Source organism: Drosophila erecta, unplaced genomic scaffold, assembly GCF_003286155.1.
Source record: "Drosophila erecta strain 14021-0224.00,06,07 unplaced genomic scaffold, DereRS2 tig00000126-arrow-pilon, whole genome shotgun sequence".
Classification (NCBI taxonomy): domain Eukaryota; kingdom Metazoa; phylum Arthropoda; class Insecta; order Diptera; family Drosophilidae; genus Drosophila; species Drosophila erecta.
Genome location: NW_020825209.1, coordinates 12,639,310 through 12,660,745, shown reverse-complemented (window position 1 = coordinate 12,660,745; position 21,436 = coordinate 12,639,310). Strand labels below are relative to the sequence as shown.

At 45.2% G+C, this 21,436-nt stretch overlaps 4 protein-coding genes across 5 annotated transcripts; 2 read left to right on the top strand and 2 right to left on the bottom strand.

Moving 5' to 3' along the window:
• Window positions 1-5,637: 5,637 nt before the first annotated feature.
• LOC6551330 (transmembrane protein 132B) lies at window positions 5,638-11,873 on the bottom strand. Its single transcript, XM_001978384.3, has 13 exons — window positions 11,149-11,873; window positions 10,633-10,925; window positions 9,453-10,568; window positions 9,186-9,391; window positions 8,957-9,116; window positions 8,485-8,885; window positions 8,059-8,417; window positions 7,575-7,994; window positions 7,383-7,518; window positions 7,197-7,320; window positions 6,681-7,128; window positions 6,365-6,618; window positions 5,638-6,264 (listed from the first exon to the last, which is right to left on the bottom strand). The coding sequence occupies exons 1-13, from the start codon at window positions 11,201-11,203 to the stop codon at window positions 6,250-6,252; spliced, it is 3,987 nt and encodes a 1,328-aa protein (XP_001978420.2). The 5' UTR covers window positions 11,204-11,873; the 3' UTR covers window positions 5,638-6,249.
• A 333-nt stretch (window positions 11,874-12,206) lies between these two features.
• Window positions 12,207-14,385, top strand: LOC6551329 (myosin regulatory light chain sqh). The gene is made up of 3 exons (XM_001978383.3): window positions 12,207-12,363; window positions 13,351-13,882; window positions 13,943-14,385. Exons 2-3 carry the CDS (start codon window positions 13,463-13,465, stop codon window positions 14,045-14,047), a joined length of 525 nt encoding a protein of 174 aa, XP_001978419.1. The 5' UTR covers window positions 12,207-12,363; window positions 13,351-13,462; the 3' UTR covers window positions 14,048-14,385.
• Window positions 14,386-14,726: 341 nt separating this feature from the next.
• On the bottom strand, window positions 14,727-17,583 carry LOC6551342 (UDP-xylose and UDP-N-acetylglucosamine transporter). Of its 2 annotated transcripts, XM_026981981.1 has the most exons (3): window positions 17,319-17,583; window positions 17,093-17,198; window positions 14,727-15,997 (listed from the first exon to the last, which is right to left on the bottom strand). In XM_026981981.1, exon 3 carries the CDS (start codon window positions 15,993-15,995, stop codon window positions 14,937-14,939), a length of 1,059 nt encoding a protein of 352 aa, XP_026837782.1. In that variant the 5' UTR covers window positions 15,996-15,997; window positions 17,093-17,198; window positions 17,319-17,583; the 3' UTR covers window positions 14,727-14,936. The 2 variants fall into 2 exon arrangements, with proteins under 2 accessions (XP_026837782.1, XP_001978418.1); XM_001978382.3 differs by having other exon boundaries at window positions 17,093-17,583.
• A 514-nt stretch (window positions 17,584-18,097) lies between these two features.
• Window positions 18,098-19,964, top strand: LOC6551341 (vanin-like protein 1). The gene is made up of 2 exons (XM_001978381.3): window positions 18,098-18,157; window positions 18,309-19,964. Exons 1-2 carry the CDS (start codon window positions 18,098-18,100, stop codon window positions 19,938-19,940), a joined length of 1,692 nt encoding a protein of 563 aa, XP_001978417.1. The 3' UTR covers window positions 19,941-19,964.
• The last annotated feature ends 1,472 nt before the right edge of the window (window positions 19,965-21,436 follow it).

Genomic DNA, 21,436 nt, shown 5'->3' with positions numbered 1-21,436 from the left:
ACTGAAATGTTGCTGCGTTTCCAAAGCGCTTTTATACGCTTGGATGGGCCCGCTTCGCATCGCATCTTTGGCTTCTAGGTTTGGGCACCGATCAGCGAAATGAAAGTCCCACACACGCGTACAACTGCGGGCAAACTGGCAGAGCTTTGGCCTAATTAAGGAATTTTCCAAATATTATCTACCATTAAAAAGTAGCATCCGGCATCTGTCTATCTAAAGTTATCTAGCATAAAGTAAGAAATGCAGAGTTATTCATAGTTCTCCATTTTCAAAGAGACTGTTTAATGACTGGTAAACGAGTCGTATACGTGATTTCTTAACTAAGCCCTGGAAAATTAAGTATACGCCTGCAGTTCCTTTAACCAAATGGCTGGCTGAATAATCAACGAAATGTACAAACATTTATATCACAGCAATTTCTACTGAAATTAACAAAACTTGGCTGTGCTACCATTTTTCCCAGTGCTGTGGGCACGGGTTATGCGATCATGTCGGATGTCTCTAAAATTGGAAGTTGGTTCTTACAATTAGACGACGGCACATTATTGTCTGTTATTGATCCTCTCCCGGTGGAGTGGGCGAACCCAAAGCTGCGATGGGGCTGGGGTTGGGGCTGGGATCGGTTTGGTTTGGTTTGGTGGTGCAGCAGATGGGCACCCAGGCTGGGCGATTGGGTGAACGGGTGGTCGGGCCGCAGGTTGACGCCATCGACATCGACGTCGCTATATAGCCAAGATCGCGCTGCGGCGGCGCCAACTGTTGCGTAAAATTCAAGAACACGACTGTCCCCAAAATGGAGCCACATGCCCGCCGAATTGCGAATTATATAACGAGCGGATCGCTTATGGGCACTCGGATATCAGCTGGCGGCAAAAGGAGCCCAAACGGGAGCAAGGGCGTCCGGTACCTTGATTTCGACCCCGAAACTCCAAGGTTCCCCACACAAACTGGCCATGGGGCCGGAATGAATCTTCCGGCAGACGTCGAAAAGACTGCATTTGCGATATTATCAGCGTATAAGGCAGTCACCTTTCATCATGATATGATATCATATTGCCCCATCATAATTCAGTTACGACGCATTATGTAGATAAGGAGTAAGGATTACTTAAAAAATACGAAACACTTGCGATTATTTGTTTTTTTTTCATTTTATAATATGTGGTTTATTAATAAATTATTTTATTTAAATTAATTTTGTCAGTTTTCATTTTTGAATATTTATAATATTTTTGTTTGCTTCTTTCGTTTGTTTGCCTTCCTTCGTTTAAACAATATGTGTCCTTCGCTTAATAATATTGTAATAATCGTAGTAATAATAATAATAATAATAAACTACTAAAGTGTTATACATGGCAACATTTAATTTCATTTCGTTTCGATTCGGTTCGGTTCGTTTAGTCTCGTTATGGATTTGGTTTTTTGGGTTGGATGGTAAGTAAACAAGGATATAACGATCGGAAGGATCGGGATCGGCATGAACTGATTGATGGAACTGAACAGCAAGCAAAAGTGTACGACTATCGGATTTGATCGTCTTCTATATGATGAAAAGGGGATTGAATTTCATTGCTCGAAAGTGTTATACATTTGGTATGATTTATATATGTATATATATATTTTTATAATCTTTATACGCTGTTTATATATGGGTGTGTATATACTATATAGTAATATAAGCATTTCGTGGAGATCACTCTTTTGTGTCCTAGTGTGTGTGTGTGTGTGAGTGTGTGAGTGTGTGAGTGTGGTTTTGCTTGCTAAAAAACTTCAGATTTCTGGGAGTAGAAGGGAGGATAAATCATATATCACTAGCTCTTAAAAGACATGCGCTGCCAATAACAACAAGAATTGAGTATCGCTATCTTTACCGTTAATCGTAATCGTTATTTTATCTGGGCTCGCGGGGGGACTGAGGGGCGGTGGAGCATGGGGTAAGCACACATTTACATACTTACATACATACATACACAACAACTACGTTAATAACCGATACAAATGTTAACAATTATGCGGCGGATCGATGGACATAGAAGTGCACTATATCGCACAAAAGTTTCCCAACGACCTTGGCGAGGGGGGCGGGGGGGCAGGGGACTGGGGGCGGTGCAAATCAGCGGGGTGCTTGGAGGGGGGTTGGGTGGCATCTAGGCATTTTCTCGAAGCGGGGATATCAGGCAGGTGGGACATTCATAGAACTTACATGGCAAAACATTAGATTCGTATAGTAGTTTTCCGAATTACTCCGATTCTTCTGCTCCTTAGCGTAATTAGTTATTTTTCTTGGTTTTTTGTTCTTGTTTTCTTTTCTTTTTTTGTTTGGATTGTTTATGGTTTTGGTTTACTTTTTGTGCCAAGCGTACACACTCATTTATATTCGATTTAAACATATACGTATTTAATTTGTATGTATATTTAAGTATAGCCTAATTTTTCGGTTTTTATTTTCCATTTTTTTTTTGCAAAAAGCAGCATAAACAACTTTTGTGATTCTCATTTTTTCTTAGCATTTGTATAATTTTTCGATTATATTTTATATGCATATGTTTTCCTTTTCAGTTTGGTTTGCATTACACTTAGCCGGCGCCTTCTTTATTTTTTAGCACAATATAGGTATTATATTATTAACTATATATAAATCGATGAATTTCCAAGTTTCAATGGGTTCGAAAAAAAAAATCAAAAGTTTCATTTTAAATCGTTTTCATATTTTAAGTGCATTTCTTTCATGTTCTTGTGTTTTTTTTTTTGCTTTTTTTGTTTTGTTTGTTTTGATATTACATACAAGTACATACAGCTTAGGTTTTTAAGGGCGGGGCGTGGCAGGGGGCGTTAAAAGCTTGCCTTGACTAACTATTAAACTATGGGTGTGTGGGTGTGTGTGTTGGTATGTATGTGTGTGTGTTTTGTATGGTGGGGGAGTGACAAAACGAACAAAAAACGCTTTGAACTGACTAGAGAAGATCTAAAATTCGGCTTAAATTCCAGTCGAAACATGCTAAACAATAATGTACAATCTAATATATGGGTGTATACGTATATATAACTAGTTTAAAAAGAAAAAAGGTATATAAAAGTCTTTGCATTGGAATCGTTAAACACATACTAGAAGGATTAAGCCGATCCGCGAATTGAAGCCAAGAAGCCAAGCATTTGTCTAGACTAAAAATGCTGATACTCGTCAATCGCCTCACGCCATTACAATTTTCACTAGGTGGTTCCGATCCGCACGGCGGTTCCAGACTGGACTCCAGATCGGCTAAGACTAAGTTCTTTCAATGGAGGGAGGCTGATGCTTCTTCGTACTCACTTCGTTCTGTCCAACAAGCAAGCTCGGAAGAAAGCTAGTGCTAAGCTCGATGCTGGGCGTGTGGCGTGTGTAAAGTTACATATATAAAGTTATAAAGTTATGGCACTGGTAAATGCTGGAAGCTTCAGTTGGCCTAAATCTCACTTTCACCAATGGCAGTGGCAGTGTGTGGGGGTGTACATATGTATGTTTGTTTCGTTTTGCTTGTGCGGACTAGGATCGTGGATATGTGGATATGTCATCGGGTGTCATACTGTGCGGGGTCACAAAAGGTTGAGGGGTTGAGGGCGTGGGGCATAGGCAATTGCATCTAGTACTATATGCTAATGATATTACAGGTCCAAATCGAAACAGGATGTGTCCACTGATGTGTTTAGCAGTCCTTACATCGATAGAGGGGGAGCAAATCAGGATTAAGTTTAATAATACGGCACAGTGCGTTTGCCAGCTATAAGGCCAGGATCTCATTCAGTTATTCTGACGCATTTTCGATCATAATTGGCCAGCTTCGTTGGCTTATGGCCGCGAAACGCACTGCACTTTCAACACCTTATGTACAGTACAGTGCAATAAATGTCCGCAGGTCTTTCAAGGACTACAAATTTAGTTTACAAACAATGCATTCGTGCGCTTCATTATTTAGAGCCTTACAAAAAATCAGATATAGATTGCTTAATTTCGTTTTACAATTGTTTGCTTTGCTTTTGCTTTTGCTTTTGCTTCTGCATTTGCATTTGCTTTGTTTCGTTTGCGTTTGTTTATCGTTTCATTCAGCTTTGTTTTGTTTCTTGTTTCTCATTTCATTTTTTTTTGTTTTTGGACGGAACAATTTACAACATATGATTATGAAACAATGAGAGAAACGAACATAATACTTAGATGGCCTCTAAAATATAAACTAATCGGATGAGACACTTATGCATAGCTACAGATGTGATTACAGATCTTACGAACGAAATTAAACAGACTTACACAAAAACGAAAGAAGACAAAAACGCGTTTAGTGGCTACAAGTATGATTGGCTAATGGAATGAAGTAGCTTTTGGGTGCTTTGATATACACATATGTATATATAGATGTACATATCCCTACAACTCGATAAGGAAAACGAACAGATGCAATTACAAATATGTACGTAGAAGGAGAGCGCGCGTGTGACACACAAGCAAATGAATATATAATCATATATCTTACCATCTATATGGAGATTTATAGATGGTAAGTTGGCCGTTCTGCTGACGGCATTTGGTTCATCCTTGCGTGTTACAGTGTGTCTTCGATTCGTGTCTAATTTCGCTATTCAAAGTATGGCTTTTCGATTTGGGTTTGAAGTAATTTTGCACTTGTTCCTTTTCTCGTTGGTAATAAATACAGTGTAATGATATAGTAATAATCGTAAGACAAGATAATAATAATCAGTAATAATAATAATGGTAATAAATATGCACGTATGCTATAAATATGGTAAATTTGTTATATAAAGCTTGGATCGCTCGGTAATATCATATAATATTTGGTTACACATTTCCCCGCTACTGTTTGTGATTCAATTTTTGGGGGTTCTGTCTGCTTTTAGCTTCCATTTCAATGCAATCGATCAAATAAAGCTCATAAGCGTCTATATATTATTTTGTGATTTGTGTGGTGTGTTGTGTGTTTCTTTTCTAGGTTTATCGATTTATGATTGGTATTAGGTATTGGGCTTTAATTGCCAACTTATAAAGCGACGATTTCTGTTCAAGTTTCCGTTTTAGATAATGTAGCATTTTGGATTATCCTTCGATTTGCTTTAGATTTTAGCGCGCGCTATATAATCATAAATATATATATATATATTTATATATACGTGTGTATAGCATGTATATTATTCAGTTTTTAAGTTCTAGCGACTTTTGGGAGCGGTGCCCGGCACATTTTGGAAACTCTCCTCTTTTTCTCAACTTCTCTCTGTCGCTGTCTCCCTCACTTTCGCATTCGCATTCGCTTTCGCTCTATCTCACTTTCTCTGGCGCACACACACACACGCACACGAAATGCAATCACACTCACACAGACGCAGATGCAGACACAGACACAGACACAACAGAGAGTAGATATAGGATATGCAAGATCGGGCCGAGATCGTTTGAATATTGAGATGTTGAATCGAACCAGACGGATGGGACACGCGACATTATCTAAGGATGCGTGTGTGTGAAGCGAAGAGAATGGGAAAAATGTCTGGATTAAGCTATGCTTTAGATGGCTGTTCCTTAACTGCACCATAGTACTGATGCAGATGCGGATGCAGATACTGATGCAGATACATATACAGTTACAGTTACAGTTACAGAGATATAGGTAGTTGTATACTATATGTGGTTGCCCGTCGATTCCGATTGTGTCAGGCACGCGCTCCTCGAGATACACTTGGATTATCTCCACGTTTACATATGCCTATAGGTGTATGCATTAAATATGAACTTAGCCTAGCAATAAATATGTTTCTCCATCGAATCATCTCCTTCTCCTTCTCCTTGCCTGTACGCCTGCTCGGCTGACGAGTGCGTTTTGGGGCCGCCTTGCTCGACCTCAGCACGGATTGTTTACGGAGTTGGTGGAGCGGCATCAAGGTTTGCTTTAGAGTACTGGGGGAGTATTGCTAGAATTGCGTTTAGATGTGTGCCAGGTTTGACGTCTAGAACTGCCTGCTCTCGATGTCCAACGCTCCATCGTAGGCATCGAATGCATCAGCGGCATCGTCGGCCTCTCCGTCACCCGTGGCCAATGGTGTTGCCTTGGTTACGGTGATGGCTGTGGCCGTTGCCACGCCGGCGACCAGTTCGTCGAGCAGCTGCATCTGCTGGCGAGTGGGCGAGGTCAGGGGCGTGGCAACCGTTTGATATCGGTGATGGAACGTTGACAATATCTCGCGAATTTTAGCAATGATCTCCTGTACTCAGGCATTTGACTCCTGCGGCACACAAGTGTTACATATCAAAGAGAGAACGACGCGAATTCATTAGATTTCTCTGCTGGAGCAGCTCAAGTGCACAAGCGTCGGGTTTACTCACCTTTAGGTTGTCAAAGTAGTGCATGATCTGCTCGTAATCCATGTCAAGATCGTCCAGACCAAGACGCTCTCCGGGAGCGACAGACTCATCGACGGTGGCCGAGAACATCGGATTGCCCACCACGGTGGCGCGCTTGACACGCGACGATTTCGTGGTGGGCTCCTGGCTGACGGCGCTGGCTGGCAGCCTTATAATCTCGTCCGTTCCATTTGAGTTGGCCGCATCCCCAGTGCTGCTGGCCATGCTGTGGTTTTCTGTTCAAACGGTTCGTTAGAAGGTACCCTCTATGCTAAATACTAACTAAATATATGTCTACCTTTAGCTTTGCCCTGGACTGCTGATGTGGACGGCGTTGCCGGCGAAGACGCGGCTGCTTTGGTAACTCTCTTTGGTGTCAGCGAATCGAACTGGAACGCGTTCTTCTGGTGCGGATTCGTGTACTCCACCAGCTTCTCGGCGTTGTGCAGCTCCTCGTGTTGCTGCTGCTGTTGTTGTTGCTGCTGCTGCTTGATTTTGTTGTGCGCCGCCTTAATGAGTGGCTCCTGGGTGAAGTTGTGGCTGTGGCTATGGCTGCGCTGATGCTGGTGCGGATGAGGATGTGGATGTGGATGGGCATGGGCTAATGGATGAGGGCGCTCTGTTGGCGGCTGCTGATTCGGCTGCTGATTCGGCTGCTGTGCCGGCTGTTGGTTGGCATTGCTATCGCCGTTCTGCAAATGCTCACGTCTGTACAGCTGACTGTATCGCTTGTTGGGTGCTGCATCCTGGTAAGTAAAAACAATAAACAATCAATATAAGCTCGTTGATTTGAAGCTCGCGTTTGAGGACATACCTTTACAGATCCAGTACCGGGCACTGGCTGAACCGGCAGGCATGCTCGGGCGCCCACATTCCTGTGCGGCGGCACTGGCGGCTTGTAGTCCAGGGCATTATCCTTGCGCTCGTTGGCCAAATAGCTGCAGATAAGTGTTTAGGTTAGCGTCGACTGGTGCAGAATACTTCTGGGCGCAATACTCACTGGTCGGCGTGCTGCTTGTTTAGATTGGAGGCCGGCACGATATGCGTCTGCAGCTTAGGCTGTTGGTCAAAGGAGCTGACGCGGCGGCCATTGTCGTAGTTGACAATCGGATTGCTCGTGATGCGCATGCGGGAATCTGCTGAAAAATGTTGCCTTAAGTAAGTTAAACCTTTTGTAAAGCTCAAATGTCACCTCTGGGATTCAAATGCGTGTTGGTTTCCGCCACAATGGACTGACGGTCGATGGTGGAGCGGCCCAGCCAGACCCAATCGTGTGCATTCGTAGTCGACTCCTTTAGGCGCACATCCCGGAAGCCTCCAGATCCACCAGAACCATTGCTCTTGCCCGCCGACAGAGGATCCAAGCCAGATTCAATCATTGCTGGCCGGAATTTGGAGGCATACACAACGCACGAGATCACAAACACAATAATAGCGAAGCAGAACGCCGTGAGCAGGACGTACATGCCCAGTTCCATGGTGGTCATGGTGCCTGTGCCAGCAAGACCCTTGCCGTGATGACCCTTATGAACCGCCTGAATGCTGCCCCGATGCTGACGCGCCTGAACAGTAGGCTCGTACAGCTGGCTGGAGTCCCGCAAAGGGATGCCAACTGAAACAGGGATTAAGCAAGAATAAGTATAAAGAGATACAGTCATAATATAATCTGCACCCACCAATGATGTCGGCCAGATCTCCAGTTTGCCTATAGTTCTTTCTTTCCCTGCCCACAGTGCCATCATTTTGGATTGCCTCCTGCTTGTTCACGATATCCACATTGTTGAAATCCACTTCGATGGATGCCAAAGCACTGGCCAGTGGTGCTACATTCGATTTGTTCTGTTTGGAGCTGCTCAGCGTGCCACGACGCTGGCGGCACTCCTCGGAAAGTAAAAGAGTCACGCGCAGCAGGTTACCATTGCCCTCGCCGACGGCTATGACACGTGGATGATGGGAAGCCAGCATGGGAGCAAATGCCACCACCTCGGTGTCCAAGCTCTCCACCAGCAGGAAATAGTCCTCCACGGCAATATCTCTGTAATCACAATAGTTACCATTTTATTGAATGCAGCCCAGTTGTAAGTTGTAAAACATTCACTCACCGCAAAGGAGTTTTGGAGCCATCGGTAAACTCGAGATCGATGTCAAGCAGTCCCTCCTGATACTGAGCAGTCAGCTTGTGGGTAACGGATGTCTCCGCCAGGTAGCCGTTCTCAATCGTGTTGTCCGGACTGATCGTGAGCTGCAGGCCCGAAATGACGCGCACTATGAGCTTGGAAAGGTTGACCTTGTCGCTGCCCACACGGATTTCCTTGGTGCCAATTACTCGACCCGTTATGGGCGACAGGACCTGCACATCGGTGCGTCCCATGGACTTGCCCTGCAGAATTCGACCCTTCAGAGATGCGATCTTGGGATCGGCCACACGGAGCAGCGGCTGCACCAGATCCGTGACTCTTAAGCCCGTACGCCGTGAGATAAAGTAGCTGGTGCGTCCAGAGTTCTGTTTCAAAGGGATGAGGCAAACAAGAAATATAATAATTTTTGGCGCTTAAGACGCTCAGTGAATCTTACCTGATCCACGGCCAGGAATTTGGCGTACACCTCCACGGGACTCTGCTGATAGCGCGCTCGACAAATCGTCTTGTCTGCTCCCAGATTGTTATAATAGTTGGTTCCGTGCTGACCCCAAACGTAGGATCTCTTCTTTCTCCGACGCGACTGCTTGTTGTGTCTGCCATAAAATGTATCAGAATGATTGGTAAGGCATATTCGTGGTTAAACTATAGGATAGTCAGCTTACAGATAGTGATTGTCATCGGTTACTTTCCATCCCTTGATCTGGGAGAGACGGAAATCGGATATGTAAACCTCCAGCGGGAACTCGGGCATCCAAACGATGAACTTGGCCACACCCACATATGTACCATACTTGACTATGACCGAGGCATTGGATGAGCCGCGCTGCTCGGAGCCATCCACATAAACAGAGCTGCAGGAGGAGGAAACCTGAAAGAAGTGGATTGGTTATTTAGCTATCAATTGAGTAGACCACAGTATTCAGACGCACCTTGATCACACTTTCGTCTTCGGCATGACAGGAGCTCTGTAGCGTCACATCGGCCACCTTGCCAGCCTGCGAAACGATAAACACCTTCATGGCCTGGGCTACCTGCCTGCCGGTTAGCACCGCCGTGTTCATCACTTCCCAGATCTTGGCCATCGGCAGCACCGCCTGAATGTCATCCTTGTTGATCTCCAGCTTGGCAATTAGTCGCTTCTTGTTGTCATCGGGTATGACCAGTTCTCCGGAATCCTTGTCCTTTGGCGTGTCATAGACATGGGTCACGGACCACACAATCTTGCCACCGTCCACAATATCATTGGTGTCCTCGGCCACCTCGAGCAGCCATGAGAATACCTCAAACACCTCGCTGGTTAGGTTACCTCCGCTTTCCAAACTCGATTCGGCTTCTTTGCGAAAAGCAGTGACCCGGGCGGTGGTGTGTTTGGGATTCTCCTTCTCAACAGAGACGCTCCATTGGTCTGTGGAGGCAGTGGCGCCCAAAATCTTCAAGCCCGCCTTGACGCGAGCTCTCACTGTGAAAGAGGCCACCCGCTGATCGGGATATTGGTGGAGAAAGACGGGCACATGGAGACGAGACAGTGGATACAGTGGATGTTGGGGCAGCAGAAAGGTGACGGCATCATCGGCACGCAACATACGATAGGGAGTCCTGGCGGCCAACAAAGGCACCTGGGCGAATGTAGTCAACGGTTGGATTTGCACCTTGGGCTCGCACTGCTCGGGATTCCTCAATGGTGGTTCAAAGACACTGTACGAGACCTGGGCATACCGCTGCGGCACTTTGGGTGGCGCCTGGCCACTGCCGTCTTGTGTGGGCGCGGGCAGCTGGGGCCACCAGCCCAGTGGCACCACCACTTCGGCTACGCAGACACCGTCCTCGCCCTCCGGCATGCAGCGTCCTTTAAGCGGCTGCTCCGAGCCCATGGCTACGTGCAGGAGTACACAGACCTTCTGACGCTGCAAGTGACCACCCGGATCGGCTCCGGCGTGGAATAGTACCCGAAGCACGGGAGCATCCTGCGATACACTGGAGCGTACTAAATGGGCAGAGATATCCAGGTGCATGTTCGGCTGCTGGAGCTCCAGTAGAGTGGCATTCTGGGGGGGAGAAAGTGGGTTAATAAAACGCCTGTTTGCTGGCCAGGATTAGGGGACAACTCACGTTCATATAATCGCCCGACTGGCTGTCCATTGTGTCCGGCACAATGTAGCGGGCTGGCACCGTTTGTTTCGTGGAAAATGGTCCATAACTGGCGCGAATGGACACCGGCTGCGTGGTCTCCACCACAGTGAATCTGTCCAGGGATAACACGGAGTCGTAGGATGATCGTTGCCGTAGTGGCGGCACCGCCGAGGATGTCTGCACGTTGGCGATCTCCGGCGTCACAGGTGGTTGGCGGGCGTGCTTCAGAAAGAAGCCGCTGTCCGGCGCCTCGAAGTGCACCTCCACGGAGTCTGTCGAGGATTGGTTACGGATTTTTCGAGGGTTGGGAGCAGATAAAGACGAGAATTAGTTAAATTATAATTGGTAACATAGGGGTTGGGGTTTTTCTTGAGCACGGAGGTCACCCAATCCTCCTTTACCCCCTCCCCCTGGCTTACTCCCTCCTCCCACTCCATCGTTTTTTTTTTGTGCGTTACCACCCCCCTTGGTTTGGAAACTTTATTTAATACTTACATGCCAACGACAGCTGCAAAGCAATTATGAGGCAGTATCTCATCATCTTGTTCATGTGCAGGAATCCAAAATATATCGAAATCCTGAAATCCTGTGGCGACCCACTCGTTAATTTGCTAATTAACTGTGCCCGCACTCTCGTTATTTTCACTGTTCACTCGGTTGTGGGGCTTGATTGACCGTTAATCCGTTAATCGTGCCAAAAGTTAACCGTTAATTCGCTCTGGCTAGCACTTTTCGTCCTTTTTTCTCGCTCAGCAATACGCAGCACATCCTTTATTGATTCTTTCCAGTGTGCCCACACACCAACACACACCCACAAACCAACACACACTCACACGCTGCTCACACACACAGCCGTGGGCCACCTCGCACACAGATACACATGCACATGCAGGTATAGACACATCTCCTGCAAATCGCGCAGTTAAGTTCGAAATTAATTGGACCGCGACCGTGCCAACCGATTCGATTTCCACTCGACTCGCTTTTCACGCGCTGGCAAGGATCTGCTGGGCTGGAAAATCCCTCGTTCGACGCCCTAATGCATGCCTCTTTTCATTCAGGTCTCTTAGAATTTTACACAAATATCGAACATCCCAAACACTTTGCAGTGTGTCCATACCGTATTGAAAACAATATCCTAAAATAGTTGTACTACCGTATTTGGAAATGCTGTAATAACGGGCTGCCAGACTGCGCAAGTACTCCTGAAACACTCCAATCAGCACGCGGGCATTTTAAAAAGTTAATACCAAAAAAATACTAATGTATGACAGGGAAAATTAAAATTAGCAAAAGGCATTGACTATAAATATATTTTTAGCAAAAACCGGATATCCTACAAGGCAAATGGTATTTCTTTATAAGGAACATTTTGAAACTAATATGTTTTAGACAATTTGCGATTCTAATTGGAAAAACCTTTAAAATGAACTTTCCTTAGACTCATTGTTATTTGCATTCGATTTTGGTATGTAAAATGTATTTAATTTATTTTTGAGTTTATTATTTTGAGTGCAAAAACATGTAGTATTTGCAGTATTATTTAGTATATACCGCGGTATTCTTTGGTTAATTCACACAGCTTGTATGTTGGCCACACTTGCCCTTCTCATCGAACCGAAATCGCTTTTATAAAAGACAAGAGTGCAGCTGGTTACAAGTTGCATTAACGAAACTTCAAAAGTATTAGACACTCGACATTCGGCAGCTGTGAGTATGAATCAAATCAGGCGCAATCAAGCAAACATAATCGATCAAATAAACGAACTGCAGTCCCAAAGGGCGCTGCCCTTTGTGGGTGTGCGTGTGTGAGAGTGTGTGCGTATGAGTCAGCGTCGGCAGCGCGCAAAAGAAAACAATTGTTTTTGTGCTATAAATGCATTTAAATGTCCAACCGAATGTGTTAAATCAACGGAGTCGCAAACATTTGGCCCAACTTGAGATCTCGAGTGTATTTGGGTGCTTCAACTGCTGTTTTTTTCGGGCCTTTTAAGGCTTTAATTGAAATGTGTGCGCTAGTGTGCGTGAGAATGTTTTCAATGAGCCAAATACGTGTGTGATGTTGTTTTTGTTAGCCGCAGTTCAACAGCATTGATAAACACCCATACACATGCACGCTCTGTTGGAGAGGAGAGAGCGAAACTCCCATACGTGTCATTTTCGTATGCGCGAGTGACTCAGAGCAGCTGCGCATGTGTGCGTGCATGAGTCGCACACAGTGGGCGCCCGATATTGTGAACTTATAACTGTAAAGGAAGCCTGAAGTTATCAAGTAGCTTTTGCTGTCGTCTGCATAGCCAGTAAATCCCCTTCCAGACATAAAATTCTTATTACCACTTGCATATCTAGTAGATCCCCGTAGATCTAGTAGACCCAAAATTCTTTTTACTTGGATTTATTCATAAATGTAATTTTTTAGTTACAAACTTTGTAGTTTTTTTTAGTTTAGGAAGAGGTAGTAAAACTTTCATATATTAGCTATTTTCTAAAATTAAAACTTGCTGAGTATCAAATAGATGTGATAAAATACAAATGGTGGAAGCATTGTAGCGAGCGTCCACTGTATGTTGACACAGTTTGTTTGGAGAGCAATGAAAATCGGTTTCAGCGGAATTCGCTGCAATATGTCTATATATAGCCATAAATACATACCCGGCCGCCGAAATGCTAATGTGAGTCGTCGTTTTTCGATTTCAGATCCACGCCGCACACACATCACTTAAGCGCGAACCACTAGTGCCAGTAGCTCCACAGGCCAACTCCACTTAGCTCCATTTGCTGCAGCAGAACCACCACTCCATCAGCAATCATGTCATCCCGTAAGACCGCTGGACGTCGCGCCACCACCAAGAAGCGCGCCCAACGCGCCACCTCCAATGTGTTCGCCATGTTTGATCAGGCGCAGATCGCCGAGTTCAAGGAGGCCTTCAACATGATCGACCAGAACCGAGATGGCTTCGTTGAGAAGGAGGACCTGCACGACATGCTGGCCTCGCTGGGCAAGAACCCGACGGACGACTATCTCGATGGCATGATGAACGAGGCGCCCGGCCCCATCAACTTCACCATGTTCCTCACGCTCTTCGGCGAGCGGCTGCAGGGCACCGATCCCGAGGATGTGATCAAGAACGCCTTTGGCTGCTTCGACGAGGAGAACATGGGCGTCCTGCCCGAGGATCGCCTGAGGGAGCTGCTCACCACAATGGGTGATCGGTTCACAGACGAGGATGTAAGTTGTCAAGTTTATGATATCAAATTGCAGTTTTTCTATATTCGTTCGGATTTACAGGTGGACGAGATGTATCGGGAGGCGCCCATCAAGAACGGTTTGTTCGACTACCTCGAGTTCACGCGCATCCTTAAGCACGGTGCCAAGGACAAGGATGAACAGTAAGATCGAGAGCAATCGATGCATAAGCCAGCTGCCTATCCAATCAGCCTGTCCAAACTATCCATCATGAGTTTCGTTTTGATAATTTAATATATATATATTTTTTTTGCTCTCGCACCTTCTGTTCTTTGATTCCTGATATTCCTGTACTTACCTGTGCATTTAAATTAAACAAAAGAAGCCAACACAAGCGAATGTTATGTACGATACTGTAGTGTGTGATGTTGGAGCCAGATAACACGATTTCCCGAAAAACTCCTTTCATAAGTATTAACTCATTGAATATACATATATATTACCTATATACAAATACATACTTATACAAGAATGTGGCAATAAAAGTTTGTTTTTCTTACACTCGAACGTGCGCACTTCCAACTCAACAGAACAGGCTGCAGAAATCCTTCAGCCAAAAAACTGATCAAACAAGAGAAATTTTTGGTAAACTAACAGCATTGTGTGAAAATGAAAGAGAAGGGCTGTGAAACACCTTCGATTTCGGAAATTAGTCAAAAGTTTCTTGGAATCTTCGACAAGCTGACTAATTATTCACGTCTCGAGGTCCCAAAAACTCAATCTTCAAAGCTCATATCTTATCGCATATTTTGGATTCGGAGATATTACAGTTTCCGTAAATATATTTTTCAAGAATTTAACGAAAAAAAAGGAATCAACGTTGTATATTACAAACTTTTGGACAATTATTTATTAAAAAAAACGAACATTTGAAAATGTAGAATGACACGCATAAGCTCATTTTGCGATGGACGAGAATTATAAACCAGACAGAGACGGCTACACACTAGGCAAATTCTATGTACAAACAAGGCGCTTAAACTACAAATTAATGGTTAATGGCCTCTGCAGCAGGAACCAGCACAGCCCTCGGAGATTACTCCACCTTCTTGGCCAGCGGAGCTTTGTCGAAACTGGTCTTCCGGCTCGACCTGGTCCGATAGGCGTCCCTCACCTGGTTGATCACATTTGCGAAGAGTATTGTGCCGAAGAAGACCAGGATGGTGCCCAACCAATGGTTCATGGTGAAGGGGTTCCGGAAATAGATGATGGAAAACATCAGCGAGACGAACTTGCGCAGGGTGACCACCAGCGTGACGGTTAGCGAGGCACATTCGGTGGTCAGGACGTAGACGGCACTGATGCACACATACTGGGTGACCACATTGCACAGGAGGTAGAACAACATCAGCGGGAATTTCCATTCCAGGCCAATGGCTCCCAGCAGTGGCACGGCCACTGGCTCCGATGACCATGCGATGCCAAAGTGTTGGACTATATTGCCGGCCATAATCAGAAAACCGGGCAGGGGCAGCATGTGCGTAAAGAATAACGCCTCACTGGGATGCTTGCCGTACTTCTTGTATATCACCTCCTGGTAGATGCCCATGTAGGCGGTGACCAGCAGGGCGATCGTCAGCAAACCAATGCCCACCGTCCACCAGAAGAATTCAGAGTAGGAGGTATCCACCTTGAGGCTGTGATGGGTGTTATCCTTGACATCGCCGCTGGAAACAAGGGTGCATAATATAATGCCAGCCGTGATCATGGCCACAGAGCTGTACTGGCGCAGATTATAGCGCTTCTTTAGCAGCACAATGCCCATGATCATGTTGGCCATCAGTGATCCGCTGCGGAAGATCATGTGCAGCGGCATGGGTATGTTGAAGTTAAACGCGTAGTTGTTGCACACGTTCGCCCCAAAGAACAGGGCCACCAGGATGACGTAGTCCTTCAGCGCAATCTTCGGTCGCACCGTAAAGAACTTGGAGGTGAAGACCAGGCCCTCCAGCGCGATGAACAGGAACTGGGCGAAGGTGATCAGGTTACCGGCTCCCGGATCTATCTGAATGATCAGCTCCAGGAAGACTACGTTGCTGCAGCAACCGATGAACACGAACAGCATGCCCAACAGGGCCTTCAGATTGAGCGCCATATCTGAAAGGTATGTGAAATTTAATAAAATATAGATTTAATATTGAATAAACCATTGACAAATTAAATGGATCCAACATATGCTATGAAAACAGGCGTCTGAACAATCGATGTAGAATTCCGTGTTTAATTTTGATTTTCTGAGTATTTTGTTGAGAGTTTTTTTTTTATTTTATCTTGCTTGTAAAACATTCCGTGCTATCGGGTACTTTAAAGGGGTAATAAGTAAGTACATACATATGTACACACTTGCACGAAAATTACTCAACACATTCGCAAAACATTGTCATGATTACGTAGCATTTATTGCATTAAAGCGTGCTCTGAATATGGTAATCAAAATAATTAAGAACTATTGATTATTCAATTTTATTTTGAATACATTGCTACTAGCTGATGAAAATACATTTCCAAACCATTATTAATTCGCAATTCAGCATAAACGATTGAATTCCAGCACACGGTGTTACCGAAGAAAAACATACATATGAGTATAAATGTTTTAAAAGAGAAATACACATTTGCATATGTACATAAATTATTATAATTCCTGCGCATTGGGAATAAATGTGAAGCTTATCATTTAGCTCCGAGATTTATGACCCTTCATAGCTAATAGGTTTATGAGATACAAAAATGGTTTATGCAAAAGTGCTTACCAAAACTAGAACTGATCGTAACAAAGCGCCATAACCGCCTTTTCGGTGGAATTAGGTACATTTGTATGTACATATGTATGTATTTATGATGACAGTTTTATTCACTTTATTACTGAGATCATGCGGTACTAACAATTTTTATTGAGATATTAAGATTCTAAGAGAGACTTTCTGCCAATCCATGATAAATTTTTAGTCAACCCGAATCGTATCGAATAATGGCCGATACCTGATCGATTTTTTCGATATTTGTGATCGAATTCTGGCTCTTGCTCAGCCGTCACTGAACTCAAAGGGCATTTCCAAGGTCGGTGGGTGGATTTAAATCGCTGCCCGCTCAGGGTTAGTCGACAACTTGGACAATTGTCACGTTGCCGATAAGAAATACGCGCTTCGTTTAAACTGAACACAACTGACAATCGTTATCGGTGTTACTTACCTTCGCAATGGGAGATATTCTAATCCGCGGGATGTGCGAGATAGCGATGCTTGCTGGTCCGGTTTGTTGACGGATCTCAGATCGCGATTCTCGATTTTTTGTCTCACTGGCGGGATGTTGAGATTCAAGATTGATTATATCAGTTGCTTGCTGTATAAGCACTACTCGCACACACACACACACAAATGCGAGCTATTAGAACATGAATATGCACCAACACACGAACCTGCGAATCAATTATCTCTATCTTTCGCAGCGCGACCTTCACCGTTTTTCTATCTCTCTCGCGCGCTATGGGCTCTCCTTGGAATGAAGTTTACCGTTCGTTGGGCGCATTGGAACTGCGGTAATTAGTTTTTAGGTAGCCCGCTAATAACTGTTAACAGCTCTATAACAATCTTATTGTTTTGTTGTACTTGCTGCCGCGTGCTGTTGTTGTTGAACAGCTGAGGTTCGCTGCTGCAGTGTGACCAGCTTGTGTTGGCTCGAAAAATGCCGTCGGTTGGAGAGCTTTAAGTTCCGCGCGACTATCAATATCGCTTGCAACCATAATCGCCAATCGAATTTGAATTTTAAAATGCATAACATTCCACTTGTTAATTGTTTATATAATTTAAATATGGAATTAAATATTATTCCGAAAATATTATATGAGAGCCATTTGCATATTGGAGCATTATAAAGCGCAACGTGAATAACCATAACGGCTTTGACCAGACAAATACGACACCTCATTTAATTGCTATTTTTTACTTTTAGTGTTTTCATTTAAGCAATCCGCCAAGAAATCATTAACCCCTTGTTGACGAGCATACATTGCACAGATAAGTGTTATATGAATATTGGGGGCTCTAAACTGCCGAAATGCAGTATCAGTCGCCCCGTAATATAATATGCATATATGCAAGATAGTGAGATTTCATTCACCTGATTCCTGATGCGTAGTCTTCGTTTTTGGCCAAGATCTCGATGGCCTGGCAGTTGGATTTCGACAAGCGTTTTAATATGAAGTCCATGCACTTGAGTTTTCTGCTCCTGGCAGCGCTCCTCAGCAGTTCACATCAGGTAAATTTGGTTTTACTACATATTTCAACATGGGAATAAGTATATAAGTGCAAAAATCGGTAAATGCATGCATTATTAGGAAATGCATTATTTTTCCAAGAGTATTTTTTATTATGAAGGACAAAAAGTGTGATTTATATTCTATCCATAGCTGTCCAAGCCGGAAGATCCCATCTATACGGCAGCAGTGGTGGAGCACAGCTCGCCAGAGGGCGATTCTCCAAGGACACGCACCATTCTAGCTTCGGAATCCTTTCAAAAGATCATTGGAGAAGTCGGGGATGTGGACATCATAGTGTTTCCCGAGCACGTGCTCAATAGTGACGCCACGGCCACCTTTGTGCCCCATGAGTTCCAGAACATAACGCCCTGCTACCAAACGGACTACGAGCTGTTCCTCATCGAACTGTCCTGCTCGGCGAGGGCTAATAGCCTGTATGTGGTCATAAACGTGGTGGAGAAGGAACTGTGCGCCCATGGAGCTGGTTCCGACACCCTTGATCCTTGTCCTTCGACTGGAGTTCGGTACTTCAACACGAATGTGGTGTTCGACCGAACGGGCAGGATTATCTCGCGTTACAGGAAAACCCATTTGTGGCGACACGAGTACTACTCAATATCAGTGCTGCGAACTCCAGATGTATCCACATTTACCACAGACTTTGGCGTAACCTTTGGCCACTTCATCTGCTTCGACATGTTGTTCTATGACCCGGCGTTGAAATTGGTAGTGGAGCACAATATCACGGATATCGTGTATCCCACTTACTGGTTCTCCGAGCTGCCATTCCTGGGCGCGGTGCAACTCCAAGAGGGTTGGGCATTTGGTAATGACGTCAATGTCTTGGCCGCAGATGCCAGTAAGCCAGCTGGACGCACTTCCGGATCGGGTATCTATGCTGGACGCGGTGGCCGACTGGTGGCGGAGATTTTCGAGCAACCCACCACCAAGTTGTTCATTTCGGAGGTGCCCAAGAGGAGCCATGGGCAACTGTCACCCAGCTTCACGCCGCTGTTCACGCCGCAGCGGAAAACGCAGAGATTGACTGGCTTGGCGGCCTATCGGGATAACAATGTGGATATATTCGAAGGTGAACTTTTGGCCGAGGACTTTCTGAGCTTCGAACGCCAGTTGTGCCACGGCAGCTTTTGCTGTTCCTTCTCCATCGAACGGAAGGTCACCAGCCCCGCGGAGAACGAGGTGACCTCCAGCGAGGCGAAATCGTATCGCTATAGGATCGGCGTCTACTGGGGCAATGAGACGACCGTCATTGGCGTGGATCGCACTGAGCAGGCCACTTGTGCTCTGTTTGCCTGCACGGATGTGCGTATCGCCAGTTGTGGCTACATATTCCCGGAAAACCAGGAGGTCATCAATACGCACCATTTCACCAAGCTGAGCATCTCTGGCAATTTTCCAGCTGCTCCACGTGGTCGTCGATTGATCATGCCCAGCACCTTGAATGCTCTATTCCTGCCCGTTTCGGTAGCCGATTATGAATGGCAGGAATCACCAGAGGCGGCGAAAAATCTGGATCAGCCCATATTGGTCGATTTGAAACTGGCGAAGCCACAAAACGACCTGCTGACCTTTGCCATTTGGGCCAACTATTTCACCGAGATACCCAGCACCCACAATTTGGATCACATGCAGCCCCATGTCACCAGTCCCTCGACTTCCGCATCCTCGGGTATTTCAGCACTCGGGATTTTCTGGGTTCTCAGCTGTCTCCTTATCGTTAAGATTACTTCAGATTACTCAAGGCAAATATCTTGGTCATAATGCTAACGAATATACTTTGTTTCTTACCCCCCTCACTTCATGACTCAATTGTTTTATTCGGTCATGTTTGTTTTTGCTTATCTGAAGCCAAAAATATACATGTAAATGTATGTAGGACAGGCAAATCTTATATCTTTTTTATTGTGCGATAAAAGTTTTGTAGAATTATGGTAGGCGAAAAATTCAGCCAGAGGAAAGACATTTCCCAAGAATGAACAAATGAACAAATGAACACAGTTGTGGATGCAAATCTCTACAGAAATTGACCAGCTCCAAGCAGATCCAATGCAATTCCTACGAACTGACCGTTACTTTCGCTGCCGTTCGTGGGTCTCCAAAGGGAGTCGGTTATTATTTGAATGAAGGCAGCACAGTAGCACCACCCACCCACAGTAGCAGCACCGCCCAGCAGCGCCGACGAACGACCTTGTGGAGATTTGCTTCCAGCGCAGGCGCTCCAAGGACCTCTGCCAGCGCTGTTTGCATTTCCAACAGGTAGCGACGTCGCCGTCGCCGTCGCCGTCGACTTCGAAGTCCATGCAACAGTGGCCGCTGTTTATAATGAGCCAAGGCCGATGATTAGGGGGATGCGGGTGTGTGTGTGTGTGTGCCACCCAGTGGGTGGCAATCCTCATCTGCCTAAGACTCACACACTCACGCATCAATGTAGCATCTTCAATGACAACGACGACGACTTCTCTGCGGGAGAATCCTGCTGGACAGGATTCACGCTGTGACTTTCCGTGCGATTAAACATCATTTGCTTGCTGATGCCACGCCGTCACCTGCCACGCCTCCCGCACTTCCGCCCACCGCGGAGAAGAAGCAAGAGTACAAAAAAGGAAATACAAACCAAAACTTTCTTCGAGTGCGAAAAGGTGTCCAGAAAAGTCAACAAGAAAAAAGTGCCGAAAAAAGAGTTTACCATGTCCAGATTGCCAGCATATTTGGCTGATTTGAAACAATTATGGCCACGCCAGGTTAATTTGTTACTAATATCTTGTTAAATGTTATGCAAAGTTCAATTTCTTCGATTTCATCTTAATTTTCGTGCTTTTACCGCAGAGTACAAGGACATAAGCTGTTTGAATTGGAGTTATACGCCCCCACTTCACGCCCACTTCACTCCCCCTTCACTCCCCTCTGTGTAATTTCCCTCCATTTATTTTAAGCCCCCTCTCCCCATTATTTTTTCCTCCCCCACCACCATTCAATTCGATTCCCAGGCCTTGGTAAACACTTTTTTCAGCACAAAAATCAAAAACTTTGGGCTCGCTCCGCTTTTTAGGGACACCACGGGTGGTTTTAGGGTGGTTTTAGGGTGGCTCAGGGTGGTGCTACGGCTGCTGCTGCTGCTGTGGCACCTGCCACTTGAAAATTCCACGCGGCTTCTGTTACATTTTGATTTATTTGTTGAAATTTATTGTTAAGGTGAATGGAGGCGCAAAGTTGCCAGCGAAAGGGGCTGATGAGTGTGGAGTTTTGCGCTTATGTAT